This window comes from Fundulus heteroclitus, chromosome 1 (assembly GCF_011125445.2).
Source record: "Fundulus heteroclitus isolate FHET01 chromosome 1, MU-UCD_Fhet_4.1, whole genome shotgun sequence".
Lineage (NCBI taxonomy): Eukaryota > Metazoa > Chordata > Actinopteri > Cyprinodontiformes > Fundulidae > Fundulus > Fundulus heteroclitus.
The window spans coordinates 20,174,698-20,190,644 of NC_046361.1; the positions used below are offsets into that span (position 1 = coordinate 20,174,698).

At 41.0% G+C, this 15,947-nt stretch overlaps 1 protein-coding gene across 2 annotated transcripts in view; it reads left to right on the plus strand.

Moving 5' to 3' along the window:
* LOC118563206 (adenylate cyclase type 6-like) overlaps positions 1-15,630 on the plus strand; it is a 40,842-nt gene extending 25,212 nt beyond the window's left edge. The window contains exons 4-11 of one of the 2 annotated variants that reach the window (XM_036137410.1): positions 8,587-8,736; positions 9,004-9,125; positions 11,472-11,583; positions 12,874-13,001; positions 13,124-13,282; positions 13,361-13,502; positions 13,644-13,772; positions 15,105-15,630. In XM_036137410.1, the coding sequence (XP_035993303.1) occupies positions 8,587-8,736; positions 9,004-9,125; positions 11,472-11,583; positions 12,874-13,001; positions 13,124-13,282; positions 13,361-13,502; positions 13,644-13,772; positions 15,105-15,137 (975 nt within the window). In that variant the 3' untranslated portion in view covers positions 15,138-15,630. Of the gene's footprint in view, positions 1-8,586; positions 8,737-9,003; positions 9,126-11,471; positions 11,584-12,873; positions 13,002-13,123; positions 13,283-13,360; positions 13,503-13,643; positions 14,861-15,104 lie in introns of those variants that run through there. The other variant, XM_036137405.1, reaches the window with a different exon arrangement.
* The last annotated feature ends 317 nt before the right edge of the window (positions 15,631-15,947 follow it).

Consider the following 15,947-nt stretch of genomic DNA (forward strand, 5'->3'; position numbering starts at 1 on the left):
TCAATTTTATTTATACAGCGCAAATTCATGAAACATGTCATCTTGAGGCACTTTGCAAAGTCAAATCAATCATATTATACAGATTGGTCAAAAATTTCCTATATAAGGGAACCAGTTGATTGCTTCAAAGTCCCGACAAGCAGCATTTACTCCTGGAGAAGCGTAGAGCCACAGGGAGAGTCGTCTGCATTGTCCATGGCTTTGCTGAAATCCCTCATACTGAGCAAGCAGTATGAGGGATAGCAATAGCGAATAAACAGCATCATAAAGACCAAGAAACACAGTAGATAGGTTATGGAGAAGGTTGTTGAGAAGTTTAGAGCACTGTTGGGTTAGAGACAATATTTCAATCTTTGAACATCTCAGAAAACTCTGTTCAATCTAATATCTGAAAATGGAAAAGTAAACTGATGGGCTAAGCTAGGAGAGTGTTAGAGGACAGCCAACATGCCTATGGTAACTCTGGAGGAGCTGCAGAGATCCACAACTAAAGGTGAGATATTCTGTTGACAGGGCAGCTATTGGTAATGCACTGGGCAAATTTGGTCTTTATGCAGGACCGTCAAAAAGAAGTAGCTTAAGAAAGACAGGAAGTCTACGCTATTTTAGAGGACAGCAAACATGGGGAAGCAGACTCTCTGGTCAGATCATAACAAAATTAAACACTTTAGGCTCACAAGCATAAAACAATGTGTGGCGGGAAACTGGGTGCGTTAAGGCGGCAGTGCACATGAGGCGAGACAAGACGTTAGGGCAGTGAGTGGATGACTGAGGCAGGTATAAGTAGTCATGCGATCAGGTGAGCAAAGTGGACTCTGATTTGTGCAGCAGGTGGATCTGATTAAGAGCAAAATGTTGTCTGGAAGGAGACTGAGCTGATTGGATGGTGGCTGATAGGTTAAAGGCTGAAATTAGAAAACGTCCAAAACAAGGAAACAAAAACCTAAATCATCACATGACAGGGAAGCTAGTCAGTGTTGATTGAGAAATTGTTGGAAAAAAACTTAGATGTTAGAGGTCTTTTTAGTGGCTGAAAAGATTTGGAGTGGGGTGCAGCTTCTCTTTCCAACAGGGCAACAACTCTATACATAACACTAGAGCTGTAACAGAATAGTTTTATTTTAAATTTAATGTTAACATCAACCTGTCAAGGGACTACAGATGGAAATCAGCCATTGGCTACAAACTGGCATATTTACATATGATATGTATGTTCCTTAATATGTACTGTCCCTTTCTTAATGAATAAATAAAAAACAGATGTATGTCTTAGAATGGTCCATTGAAAGTCCAGACCAAGATCCAACTAAGAATCTTTGGTAAGACACTTTAGTGATGCTCTCCATTCAGTTTGACTGAGCACAAACTATTTTGTAAAGAAGAAGGAATAAAATATTCCCTCTTCAGATTCTCAGCGTTGCAACAAACATACTTAAAGAGTCGCTGCTCTGATTGTAGCAAATAGTAGCTCTACAAATTATTGAATCACTGAGGCTGAATACAAATAGATGTCACTCTTCTGGCATTTCTAGATTTCTAAAAAATTATTTTTGCTCTACCTTTATGTAGGTCTATCACCTAAAATTCCAATAAAATACATCAACGTCTGTTGCTGCAGGGTGGTCTTTGCAAAGCGCTGTGCAATACGAGTCCTAGCTTTTTATTTCCACTTTCTTTGACAGTGTAGAAGATGTAATGAGTTACTTAGCTTACACAGTCACCTTCACTCAACCTGCATGAGAACTAAACAACACAAAGGCCTTTCATGAAATGTAATATAAATCAGTGCATCAGCTTTGGCATTTCTTATTGTCCCCGAATGAATGGCCAGGTCTCAGTGTGCACACATGTACATTCCAGCTTTGCTGCTGCTTGAGGGTTTTGTCGGGTGGGATATTAATAAAGGCAGAGTGGATTTGCTGTATCTTTGCCAAGGAAAGATCTTTTCCATCCCCTTCACCATTTGTTCTTTAACACTGTATCCTCCTGGTAGACGTTATAAAGACCCTGCTGTGAGCCGCACCTTATAAGCCAATGTTTGGACTCCTTTAAGCTCCACCGCCAAGAGATCTCTGCAAATGTAAATGCTGAGCAAGGGTAACCTTTGGAGAGCTAAAATCTACTCAGCCAACGGTCAGTTGTGTAAGGTGCTCAGTGAAAGGTACTCGTTTTGTTCAGGTTTGTGGCTATAAAGAGAGTTAGGCCCCTTTGAAAGAGAAAAGCTGCTTCTGCTGTTTCTGAAGCACATCTCTGTTGAGGAAGGGAAGTGTCAGCTGTGCGTCTGGGATGGATTTGCGGGCCTGGATGCATGAACAGCCAAAACAAGCTACAGGATCAAAGAGCTGCCAGTCCTAATGGGCTTTCACACACCTCATGCTTAGCTCAAGATTTATTTTATATCCCTCATAAATGCCCCTGCTTCTGCATAAAACTTGAACTCTTTGCTTTTTTTTCCTCCCACGCTTTACTTTCACATATTAACATATACAGATGGAGATGAGGGGCCACCAGCAGCTTTAGTGCACCATGGTACTGATTGCTCTGCATCTCTAGAAGGATGCTAGCTGATTGCAACACGGCTCTACACAGTAGAAAACCTGACTTTCCAAAATGTCCCACAAAAGATCCGCTGGGTTCAGATGCTCGTCGTTGCAGTCACTCTCGATGCCCACAAATGGGCTGAATTTTTGTGAGCCGAGTTTCTAAGGTCACATTGGGCTCTTAACCACCCCATAACACTGAAAAATATCTGCTTTATGACAGCATTGAGTGCATACATGCAGCTTTCTTACAATACTTTGTTAACTTACGGCCCTGTTAGAGGTCACAAATCAACAGATGTGGGGTCTTGACATCCTCTCAAGACATAAAGCAAAAAAAAAAAAGAAAACATAAAATGCAAAATCATATTCATGCTAAAATGTTACAAAGGATAGAAAAAAGCTTTGAAATTACTCATCTGATCCTGACAAGTCTACCACTGTCATTTTGTGAATCAGAAATGTTTGTGAATCATTGCTCTCTAGATTGTCAAGAGTCGAAGGTCTTCTTCTGCACTCCTCTCTTCAACTCACCCATGTAGATTTAAACTTAGACTTTAATTAATTTATCCCTTTGTGAAAACACCCTCAGGGGTATTCAATTTCCAGCAACTTATAGAGTAAGGAAGCAAACATGTCATGTGTCTGGTGAACAGTTTCTGTGTTGATTTGCCAGTATGCTTTGGCTCATCCTTCGTTTTCAGGTTTCTTGTAGAGCTCACTAACTTTCAATTCAAAGCATAGGGTTATTTTAAAGAGATTGAAAGGTGCCATGCTCTAACACTAACATGGTTTCCAGGACCTTACCAGATTCTCCACCCTACATGCCAGTAGGCATTAAGTACTTTTTCAAATAGTCACCCTTTGACCAAACACAATTTGTGTTGCCAAAAAGATCAAACTTATTGCTATCTGACAATAAGTAAATGAATCCACTTAAAGTCCTAGTTGAGATCAGCCAAGGTAACGTTCAATTTTAGTTGAATTCCACTTATTTATATAGGCCAATTCACAACATGTCATCTCAAGGCACTTTACAGAGTCAGTTCTATCAACTCATCCACACAGAAGTTTTCTATTTAAGGAAAGCAAGCAGCTTGCATTGAGTCATTAGCTTGCAGCATTCACTCCTGAGAGAGCATGTAGTGACAGTGGACGGGGGCTTTCAATGTGTCGTTGACTTTGCAGCAATCCTTCATACCGAGCAAGCGTGAAGTGACAGTGGAGAGGAAACACTCCTTTAACAGCAAGAAACCTCCTGTTGCAGCTCTATAACAGTTACTTTTATCATTCTGTGGTGGCCTGATACATATTGGTCCATTTCCAGCCTTGTATGTCACACTTCCAGCTGTTTTAATGCATTTTGCCAGTACAGCCGTTTTCAAGTCACCCCTCAGCATCTTAATGGGGTCCTGTAATGGGCTTCAACTTAGCCAAGGACTTTCTGTTTCATAACTCTCAGCCAGTCCTTGGTGGTTTACCTGGTATGTTTTGGATCATCTTACTGTTGCAAAATCCAGTTCTGCTTCAGCTTTTTACAGAAGGTCAAATTTTCTTAAACAGGCTCTGATACACTTTAGAAATAATGGTGCATTCTTAGATGGGGAGTTGGACGATCCTGCGGCAGCAAAGCATCCCCAAACCATGATACATCCACCTCCATACTCACAGTTGTTACAAGGTTATTTTTCTTTAATGCTCCAATTGCTTTATGCTAAACAGATTCTCTGTTCTGGTGTCCAAATAATTTACGTTAGACTTGTATGTCCACATAGCCTTGTTTAAGAAGCCCTAGCCTTTTTTCTACATTCTCTCTGTCAAACTTTTGTTTGGTCCTTATAGTTTTCTTAGCGCAAGTTTTTCCTCCTCGGACACTAATGTGAAAGTTACAGTTAAAAAACGTGTGCATTCGTAGGGTTGAGAGAGAGGTTGAAGACATGCGGCAAAGGTCCACTGAACGGGAGTTAGACCCGGGATGGCGGCTTTTCTTGCAAAGTAGCACTATTCTCCTAGATTCTAGAGGGCAGCATTGCACTCCTACACCAAGCGTACTACACCCCACTACACATAGAAGTAGACAACACAGATGTTTCCAACATTTTAAAGCATCTTACTTTCTTCCAAGAGTGTTGTTAAGAGTGTTAACAGTTTGTTGATCACAGTAATCTTTTACTGTGGGCTGAATCATTAAGATGTCTATATTAACGGACCTCCGCCAGAATGAGGTCTTTCTCGTCCGGCGTGTTTTTCAGCATGGAACCGTTTGTGTAGTTAGGAATGTTAATAGGTGCGCGTAGCGGAAACCTTTGGCCGCACGGAGGTGCGTGGTTGCCAAAGTAACGTAATATGACTGCGCAGACTTTGCAAATGCTTCAAGCATAAACCGTCCTTTAGGCTTCTATACATGGGTCACGTGGCCGACCCTTGCACCACCACTACGCCCCAGACAAACAGATTTTAAGACCGCTTTAAATCTTTTACAAGATTCATAAACTGTTACAATCTTCTCTGTGATGGCTTTATACAGCTCTTTGGATCTCACCATGGTCTTCTCGCTCATGTCAAGAAAATGCTTGTTTAATGTTCTTCCAATCACGGCATTTGATGTGGTGTGGTCATAGCGATTTTAAGCCGAAATACGTTTTTTTTTTTTATTTATTCCTCACGAGTAGTTGCTCTTTGATTACATTTTATTTTTGAACGTTGTTAAAAATCTATATTAAATATCTATGCGTCCTATCTACAATCATGACAAATTGGTGTTTCTTTAAAGTTTTCAATGTCACAGAAAGAAGAATTTTGATTTCAGAGACAGCAACCAAAACCAATCCCTGAATCAATTAGCTTGAAATCTTTGTAGGCCTGTTTAAAACGTTGCGCTTACAGGGAAAATGGTCTGATTGCAAACAAAGAGCATTAGTGGGAAGAATATTCGTGGGAGCTGCAGGTGGCCCTGATTCCCAGACGGGCTACTTAACCAAGTTAACTTGCTCGGTCTTTCAGAACCATCTGTTTGGTCTTAACTTGAGCGGAGACTTTAGAGACCAGAGTGTCAGGTCACCTTTGGCAGTGGAAAACATTACGATGGAGTGCTAATCAGGAGGCCCGAGCTTCTGATTGAATTAAGAAAACAACTGGTTAATTGAACAAATTCAATCTTAAGTGCAAGGGAACGACCACAAAGCTTGTTATGGAAAAAAAAACATGAGTGGATGTTAGGTTCACACACCTAGGCACTAAAAGCCAGCTCTTCTCACCTTCTCTTAAATTAGTTTTTAATAGCTATATGGAACAAGTGCTTCTGGTTTCTAACTTCACAAATCTAAAACCTGCTTCTGTCCCATCCGAGAGTAAACTCTTCATGGATGTTCGCCCAGTCTGGTTTGGTCGTTTGTTTTCAGGTTGAACAGTCAGCCAGAATTGATTGTCCTTTCTAATGATGGCAGTGGAATTTGCCTCCCTCTGTGCTGCGGTCGTGGTGTCCTGTTTCAAGCATTGGTTGTTGGATCATCTCTGACTTGTTGTGACAACACATGGTAAGCTCTCATGTATACAGTATAAACTCGTACCAGGACAGCGTGAGGAAAAAGATGTCATCGCTCTGCTTTTATCGAGGGTCTACTTTGATCTGCTGATTTAAGGAGCGTGTGGATGTGATAAATGCAGCAGCTCAGCCCTTCTGATTTCATTTTCATTCAGATTTTTGAAAAAGGCTCTGACACATCCGTGAAAATATGCGGCGTATGTGTTCGTACAGATAACAAACCTTTATCTTTAGCTCTGTTCCTCTTTTCAGCCATCCTTTGGATGAAAGCACATTACAAGCATGCACACAAACAGGCACTGGTCTGGCCACATACCAACAACCAGCAGACATACTGGTACCAAAGACATTTTTCAACCTCTTGCCTCCAGATTAAACACTGCTATTAATACGGACTCAAAATCGGCCTTTATGTGCACACTGAGCCTGCACGTTTTTTTCCCATTATTGATGATATCATCTGTAGAGGAAACACTCCGGCGTTCTGGTCATGGGTCAAGTGACTTTCCCAGGCCAGAGTGTGTTTCTGAACATGAAGGAGACGTGTGTGTGCGCATGCTCGAGCATTTTCAGGCGCAGGGGAAGTCCGGACACTCAGGGGTCAGTTCATGATGTTCGGTCTTAGCTGTGGACTATTGAGGAGAGAAATTACTAACAGGCTCGGCTTACCATAAGGGGGGTCTGAAAACAAACAAGAGAGTGGCTGCAGCAACCGAGAGGAATGCCTTGAAGGTCAATGATCCCACAAACTTAACTATACTACACTGTTAAGCTTAATTTGCTCCAGGCACAGATAATTGTGTACAGACTGCGCATTCCCAAAACTCACAGCACATAAGTTGCTGCTCACAACACGTTGCATTAGCAGACATTCATGAATATTGTTTGTTTGGATTTCACTCCTGTAAGTCATATTTTGCTATTTCTTCTGCAAAATGTTCTGTGCTGGAATAAAATCTGTACTTCTTGAAGGAGCCAACATTTCTGGTAGAATTTAAGATTTTTTTTAAAAACCTTTTTTTCTTTGTAAGTTGACAGTTTTTTTGTTTTTTTTTTCCAGTACCTGACCATTTTCTGAGAAACAACTCTGAACAACTGGAAAAATGGTTGCTCTGCCACTTTTTCTCTGCCACTATAAATGAATTTAAAACTGTAAAAACATTATGAAAATATTTAGCTTTTTTGGTGTGATGCTTCTTTTATTTTCTAAACACACTCTACTACAGGAGGGCATTGTCAACTGTACAGAATATTAGAGACAAACAGCACCAGAAATCCAAAGAAAAAGAAAGCGGAAAGAACTACAGAAAAACTGAGAAATACTTGTAAAGACCACTTTAAAAGGTGAAAAATGCCTGCCCAAAATATGGTTTACTGCTTAAACCTTTTGCACATTGAGGAAATTATTAATTTGGTTAACTTAATTAACCATTAATGTGGTTAAACTGAGACTGAAGTTAATCTCAAATACAGTTTCCTTTGAAGTGTTTAGAGCTGAACGCTGTGATTGATCTGTGATTCAGAACACAAAGTGAGACCAAATGTCCTCTTGGAGCCTTGTGTCATGAGCTGTGAGGTTGAAACAGGACCAAAGTGCAAACAAGAACTCAGGAGCAGCATAGTAAAAAAAAACCTCACAGCCAGACAGGAGATGAAGGACAGACAGGGAACTGGTCAAACTAATGAATCATAGGAATAAGAAATACCTTTATTGTCCAACAGTGGGGAAATTTGTCCCTAACAGTGGCAAAAAAACAACACACAGACAGAATTACACACTAAATCAGTAATGAAAAACAAGCTAATCTAAACTTAGCTCTAAAGCAGCAAATAATGTGAAAAGAAGTAGATAAAAAAGATAAAAAGTATTTTAAAAAAACATGATAGAAATACAGAGCCACAGTCATGATGTTCCTCACAACAGACGTGAAGCAGTACAACAAAATAATCCAGCGAAGAACAATGAGAACCAGTGAGCATATATACTGAGGGACAAGTGGAGAATGGCATTGAATGCAGGTGACTTAATCAAGAGATCATGTGAAGCCGCTGGAGGAGAAGGAGTGACGAAGGAAGACTCAAATAACACAAGTGGAACTGAACAGTGATTCAAAGAATCTATCAAACCAAAAAATCTGACAGAAAATATTACCCAATGTACAAAGAACAGAACACAAAATAAACTAATAAAGCAAAAACAAAAGAATAAACCAACAAGGCAACACTTCAAAAAACATAAACAGGAAATTGATGAAAACAGAGACACAAGAATAACCCAAAAACATCACAACACAGGACCATGACAACCTCGGGCTTTGTTCTAATCACTCCTCAGATGCTTGAGGATTTTCTTTTGCCTTGCAGCCACTCCTATGACAAAGAATGTTATCAATTTCCCTTTGTGACCTCATCCAGGTCAGGTAGTTTCCTGCTCTACTAAGACCTGGGTATACTCCACTTGTCGTCTCCCTTTTCACCTTGCGCGTCTCATTCTGTTTTTAGATCGGTGCCAACGTGCTGATCTTCCTGTGTACTAACATCATTGGGATCTGTACCCACTACCCTGCTGAGGTCTCCCAGAGACAGGCCTTCCAGGAGACGAGAGGATGTATTCAGGCCAGGCTGCACCTGAAAAGGGAGAACCAGCAGCAGGTAGATACTTATACACACACCTGCATGTTCCACCGGAGTCCAACGGGGCGGGTGCACGCCCACGTTCTCTAGGAAAATCCATCAAACACATGCAGATGAGCAGAAAATGGGATTTTCCTTGTCGTGGTCTAAGGTGTTTTTCTGTGTTTTCAAGGTCACAAACACAAATCTCCACCCCTTTCTATTTCACTTCCCACACCTATGCCAGTGAACCGGAGTGATTCATTCAGTACTCTTAGTGGAACAATATCTTTCTTCCTCATTTAGGAACGCTTGCTGCTATCGGTTTTGCCAAGGCACGTCGCAATGGAGATGAAGGCTGATATTAACGCCAAGAAGGAGGACATGATGTTTCACAAGATCTACATCCAGAAACATGATAATGTGAGGTAAACCTAGTGATGCATACAAACACAATCAGTTTATACCCAAATCTTGTGTTTTTTCAACACCCTGTGAGCGACAATTATGCATATTGCGATTTAATGACACTGATAATAACGAAACACAATTTTCAGTAGCAAATTACAAGAGGTAGACTTTTAGTTTCCTGTGGCTCTGTCCCAAAAAAAAACTGTTATGGTTTTCCCATCCTGAGGCTGAACAACTCGCTACCAAGAGTGAAACAAAAAAAACAACTTTACTGCAGAGACCTGCTGTGGCAGATGACCCAGATAAGGAAGGGTGATTTACAGCGCTTAGTGGCATAATGTTCTTCTTCACTGCTGCCCTGCTAAGGTGTGGATGTTTTAGGAACAATCAATTACCTCAATGTAACCCAAATTAACACCTGCATGCTTCGCAGAGCAATGTCCAGGTCTTTTTATAAAGACTACGGCACAGAATCACCTATAAATCCAAAAGTTACTAATAACCAACATTGTTTGCTTTTTGTTTCCTCCTGTAATGTTTTATACAACCCAAGAAATTAAATAAGAGTGATTAGAAAAACCAAGTTTAACTATTTCATACATCTGGTTTTTTTTGTTTTTGTTTTTTTGGTTATTGCAGAGCCTAAAATCAAAGCCTTCATCCTAATATTGGCTCTTCAGATACTGGAGAACCACCAGTAGTTCAGTGTTTCAGCCTTTGACTCATAGGCTTGTTTTTTTTTCATTGTAAGTGAATTCCCTGAGTCATATTTCCGTGACTCATGTCATTTTAATGACAAAAGAAATCGCAAGGCTGAAGTTTTACCTAAACCAAAAAAAAAAACCTTAATTAAGAAATATGTAATTATAATGTGGTTTGGCCTCTGACAAGCCAAGTAATAAATAAATAAATGTGCTGATTGTGTGTGTGGGTTTGCAAAAGCATTAATTGCTCTGAACTGTTTGAAAATGTATCACATTACAATCACGAACCTCATTGTATTTTATTGTGGTTTTATGTGACAGACCAACACAAAGCAGCATATAATTTTGAAATGTATGACACATGGATTTTTTTTATTTAAAAAATAAAATAGCTGTATTCCACTATAAAAAAAAATCTGGTGTAATCAATCTCCTTCAAAATCCACCTAATTAGGAAAAAGAGTCCACGTGTTGACAATTTATCTCAGTATTAAAACAGCTGATCTATTAAGGGCCTCCATGATCTGGTCAAAAACATCAGTGAACAAACAACATGTTGAGGACCAAGGACCAAAGCAGACAGATCAGTGATGAACTTGCTCCACTTCACCCTTAACACGCGACACCACATTGAAGCATAGTGTAAAAATGCATAGTAAGGCATTTTTACATACGGGAATGTTAAACTGCCTATAGTTCATGAGAAGATGGATGATTGGAGATCAAAACCTATTGATGTGTTAGAATGGCCCAGACCTAAACAATGGGCCTACATCTTCATCTGTTGTCAAACGCTCTCCATTATGAGCTTGAGCTGTTTTGTAAAGAAGAAATTGCAGGAATTTTAGTCTCTAGATGTACAAAGCTGGTAGAGAAAAAACCCAAAACATCACTGTAACAAAGTTATAATAAAAGTTTGGTTCCATTAAATATTGACTATGCACTACTACTGTATGTGCACACACTAAAGCTTGTGGATGTGAAATGACAAAAAGTGAAGAAAAATAAATCAGGGGGCATGAATACTTTGCAAAGCAGTGTCTATAACATGGGTACTACAGCGATGAGGGGGAAAACTTTATGATACAGAAAATAAAAGCACAACTGTGCATTTTGACAGATATATTTCTCAGAACATGAGCTAAACATTGCGAGTGCATAACTCCTCGCTTTACACATTAGAATTTTACAGCTCTGATAAATATGTTTTATGGAGGGAAGACATTACAGCCCACATGAACCTGCTCAGGAGATGCAAAGCCTCAGCTGCGGTTCATAAGACCCAGATCCCTCATGGGACGGACAGCATCATCTGTCACCTTCGACGGCAACTGGAGTCTCGCCGTTGTTTATCCTTGTGCTTTGTTACTTTTAAAAGTTAGACAAGCAAAGTCAGGCAGACACGGGGAGGGTGGCGGCGGTGTCCTCAGAGGGATGGGGTGGACATGGTGACCTAAATCCGGCTAAACGATGAGAGCCGTAGCTGAACAAACATATGTGACTCTTTGTCTCTACCCTGCTCTTTCCCTCTGTATTTTATCGATTGATCTAATTCTCTCACTCCTTTTTTTCTGCTGTGTTCCTCTCCACCCATTTTTTTTTTTTGATTTATCGTCTCCCTTTCCTCTTACCACCTCGCCAACATCCCATGACCTGCAGCATACTGTTCGCTGACATCGAGGGCTTCACCAGCCTGGCGTCTCAGTGCACGGCCCAGGAGCTGGTCATGACACTGAACGAGCTCTTTGCCCGCTTCGACAAGCTGGCCTCGGTGAGATACCCGTGACACCTGCTGCTGTGACTTTCACTGTGCAACTCTGAACCGCTGACTCTGATGTAACTGTGCAGCCTGCAGCCGTAGCTGACAAAGTTAGCACCACATGTTCTTTGATGCATTGTAAACCGCAGTAATTAGATCATGACTTATCTAGTTTGTTTGTTTTTTTTTCCCCTAACGCCTCCATGTCTAAACTAATTTCAGTTTCAGAGAAAAATAAACTAGCTAAACGCAAGAGGCAGTTTTTATGTGATAATTGGTTTTGTTAAGGGAACAAATTAAATCTAAAGTGCCAACATGCCTCTATGTGGAATATAATTCCCCTTTCCCTCCCTTCAATCATTAATAAAAGGAAATCAATTATACTTCGACATGTTTCACCAGACTGATTACTTCCAGACCCAAAAAATCAACAATTTTATGTTGCAGAACCTATTTGACTACATGAAGTAGGCTAAACCTTGAAAAGGTGGACACTAAGCCTCGATCTAAAGCGATTCAAGAACAGATTGGTCTAGAAAGGGTTTTGAAGCATTTTTGTACGGTTTTGGGACTTCACTGAACCACAATGAGAGTGATTATCCACAAATGGAGAAAACATCCAACCGTCTTTAACCTTCCCAGGATTGGGAAAACAGGTGTGGCGGTAGGGTGATGGTCAGGACTTGCTTCACTGCTTGACCGCCTGGCCATATTGGCTGCTATCTACCAGAAAATCCTGGAGGCGAATGTCTCACCATCTGTTTGTGACTTTAAGCTCTTGCACTTACGCTGTGCAGTAGGGTAATGATCCAGACAACCCCAGCAAGCCCACCTCTGAATAGCTCAAAACAAAGCTTGTGCAGTAGTCTAGTCAAAGTCTGGACTTAAATCTGATTGAGATGCAGTAGCATGACCTTGAAACAGGCCGTTCCAGTCGGCAAAGCCTCCAACGTGGCTAAAACAAGAAAGATTCTCCAAAGAAGATTTGGTCGAAATTCATCCACAGTGGTGCAAAAACTCCCTGTCTGTGGATGGAAGCTGCTGCTGTCAAGGTTGGCATAACCAGTTAATACATTTAGGGGGCTATTACATTTTCTCATAGGGCCAGGTTGGTTTGGACAACATTCTTACATATATTTCCTCTGATGATCTTTTTCTGAAATTAAAATTTTATTGATGTCGTGTGATATTCAGGTGTGCCAAAAATGACTTTTGGCATCTTTTTGCCGAGCTGCAAGCTGAACGTTTGCTGTTTTTAAAACATTCTGGGTGAAATCTGCTTTTCCTGCCTTTGCTGACCAGGAGAACCACTGCCTGCGCATCAAAATCCTCGGAGACTGTTACTACTGTGTTTCAGGGCTGCCCGAGCCCCGGGCAGATCATGCCCACTGCTGTGTCGAGATGGGAGTAGACATGATCGAAGCCATTTCGTGAGTGAACGTCGGTCACTAACACGCCGAAACACATTTGAACCACCACAAAAAAAAAAAAAATTTCTCAACGTGGAGTCATGGCCTTTTGTGACAGCCAGTGTGTGTCTTTCCATCTGCAGGCTGGTGAGAGAAGTGACAGGTGTTAATGTGAACATGCGGGTGGGCATCCACAGTGGGCGAGTTCACTGTGGGGTGCTGGGCCTGCGCAAGTGGCAGTTTGATGTCTGGTCCAACGACGTGACGCTCGCCAACCAAATGGAGGCTGGAGGGCAGGCAGGGTGAGGGCCTCCGGCTCCACCTGCTGCTTCGCGTACCAGCCTATGCAGTTTCTGACACCGAATTACTTGTTTCCTCAGACGCATTCACATTACCAAAGCCACTTTGCAGTACCTCAACGGGGATTACGAGGTAGAGCCAGGATATGGAGGGGAGAGGAACGCTTACCTGAAGGAAAACAACATTGAAACCTTCTTGGTGCTTGGATGCAGCCAGAAAAGAGTGAGTGTGTGACCGAACAAACGCATCCCTAATTATCTGCGTCACCCCTTTTAAAATACCACACCTGTGCCACATATTTCACAGCTGAATGGTTTGTAACCTGACTTTGAGGGTGTTTTTTTTTTTTTTTACCCCTTTCAGAAAGACGAGAAAGCCATGATGGCCAAGATGCAACGAACACGAGCAAATTCTGCAGAGGGACGGATGCCTCGCTGGGTGTCTGATAGAGCTTTCTCCAGAAGCAAGGAGTCCAGAGTCTACGAGAAGATGGTGAGATTCCCTTCTAAAACACTTTGTCATCTAAATCCTTTTTAGAGGTATTTTAACAAGAAAATGTTCCCACTTAAGGTAGTATATGCTTTTAATTTGACTCAGATAGGTTCTAAACACCACAATGTAGCTATTTTTGAGCTGAAATGCTTATGTTATACAGAGATTGATGCAGGGCTGACATTTACCGATGCAGACGGATAATAGAGCTGAGCCTGTTGTTTATTAGTTCCAGCATGCACAATGTTAGCCCACCCTGCAAGCTGACAGGTTTGGTGACTGTTGTTCCAAGTTGGAAACATTGTGGAGGGAATGAAACAAGCAAGTTAACTTTTTTACAGTTTTACTGCAAAATAAATGTATTCTGCAGTAAAAAACCCATTTTCTTCTTTTCTAGTCTGTCGAACCTTTCATTTCTGCCAAGAATTTCAGATCTTCAAGCCACAAGCTGTGGTTTAAAAAAAAACAAGAACAATAAACAGCCACACTGAACTAAAAAGGTTTAGAAGCTATGAGTCCTTTCCCATAAAGCTTCAGTGCAGGACTAACACTGTCCAGTCGAGATGATTGGCTTTAAGGGGACATGCTCTGCTTATCAGCTATTTAGTTGTTTGTCTATTTCATGGAGGGACCATATAATAGGCAGATACAGAACAAACAATTCTGTATTTCAGGGAAATTGTGTTAGTTTTTTTATTATTTATTTACTGTGATGGAACAAATACCAATCACTAACATGTTCCTCTAAATATCAGTGATGCTTAGAGGAGCCTTGACAAAGCCATGTGCACAGTTCTAGTGTAGTTTTGAGCTCATATTTATTTAAGAGTGACATCGCATGCTCTGTAAATATAATTAGGGATCCAGAAAGTGAGACATATTTGGAGGGCTTTCTGTGCAGACATAAAAGGGCCACTGGAAATTTTCAAAGAGATGCCGACTCCAATCAAACAAACAAAAATCAAAATAGATCTCCAGGGGAGCTTCCTGGTCCTTCACTATTTGTCCCTCACCACTCTCCTTAATCTGAGTCTCATTTCCTTTTTATTCCTGCATTCTTTCTCTCTCCTCTTCCCTCTTCTTCTGTCCCTTTCTCTCTCGGAGACTCTGAGCCCCGGGGGCAACGAGGGTGTAATTTGAAGCCTCTGAGCATTAATTAAAACATCAGTCTGGCTCACAGGGATTAACTGTGCAGATGTCTGAGACTGTCTATTTTTCAGTTTTACCGTGGCTGCACACCAACGTCCTCTCCTTTATTTCTGTCACTATTTAGATTTTTTTCCCTCTCTTCCTTATGCCCTTTACGTTTATTTTTGTTTTTGTTTTTCTCAGGGCATCGATGCAGCGTCCAGCAAAGAAAAGTGAGTATTTCAGTCCCAGCTTTTGTTATTAGAGGTTTTCTGGCAGACTGTGAGTGTAGCTCTTTCACTCTGGTGCCTGGTGTTAGTTTTATTCGGTCAGATCCAGCACAGCACTAATACCATGCTAGATATTGTTCTTCCTGCCTGTCATAACACTGGTCGGTCCTCTCACAAACACATTGTCACAGATACAAACACAGACCTCATCGTTAACTGCTGTTGCATCCGTGGCAACTATCAGCATGTCTAAAGGGCTTTAATGGTCATACCTGGACCAGTCTCACTGGTTGTTTACGTCAAATCAGTCTCGCAGCTCAGAAAGAGGTGTTGATTTCATACAATATTTATAGCTTTAAAGGAATACGCATGGAAAATATAAACGTTTACTAAAGGTTATTAAAACTCATCTAAAGTTAGTCAATGTCCACTTTGTCACAAGGTCACGAGGAATATTATTTTAATGGACTGCAAGTTAGTTTTTGTGAATAAAATAACTTTTTTTCTTGTTCTTAATTCCTGTTATTTAAAATCTATATATATTCCTTAGCTGAGAGGAGAGTTTAGGGTAGGAGTCAGGACAAGGTCACAGACTACCAAATTATCTGTCAGGATTCACAACAGCCTCTGCACAGGAGAAAGTTCGAAGTGCTTTTTTTGGGTCAGACACATGCTGCCGTCTTCAGCGTGCAGGATCGGCTGTATTTCTGCAGATAGGCGTCTATCTCACGATCATCTTTCTCGCTTAGAGACAGATCTCACCACGGAAGACAGCGCTGCTTTTGGCACGACAGCGCTGGTAATCTCTTTTGCTCAA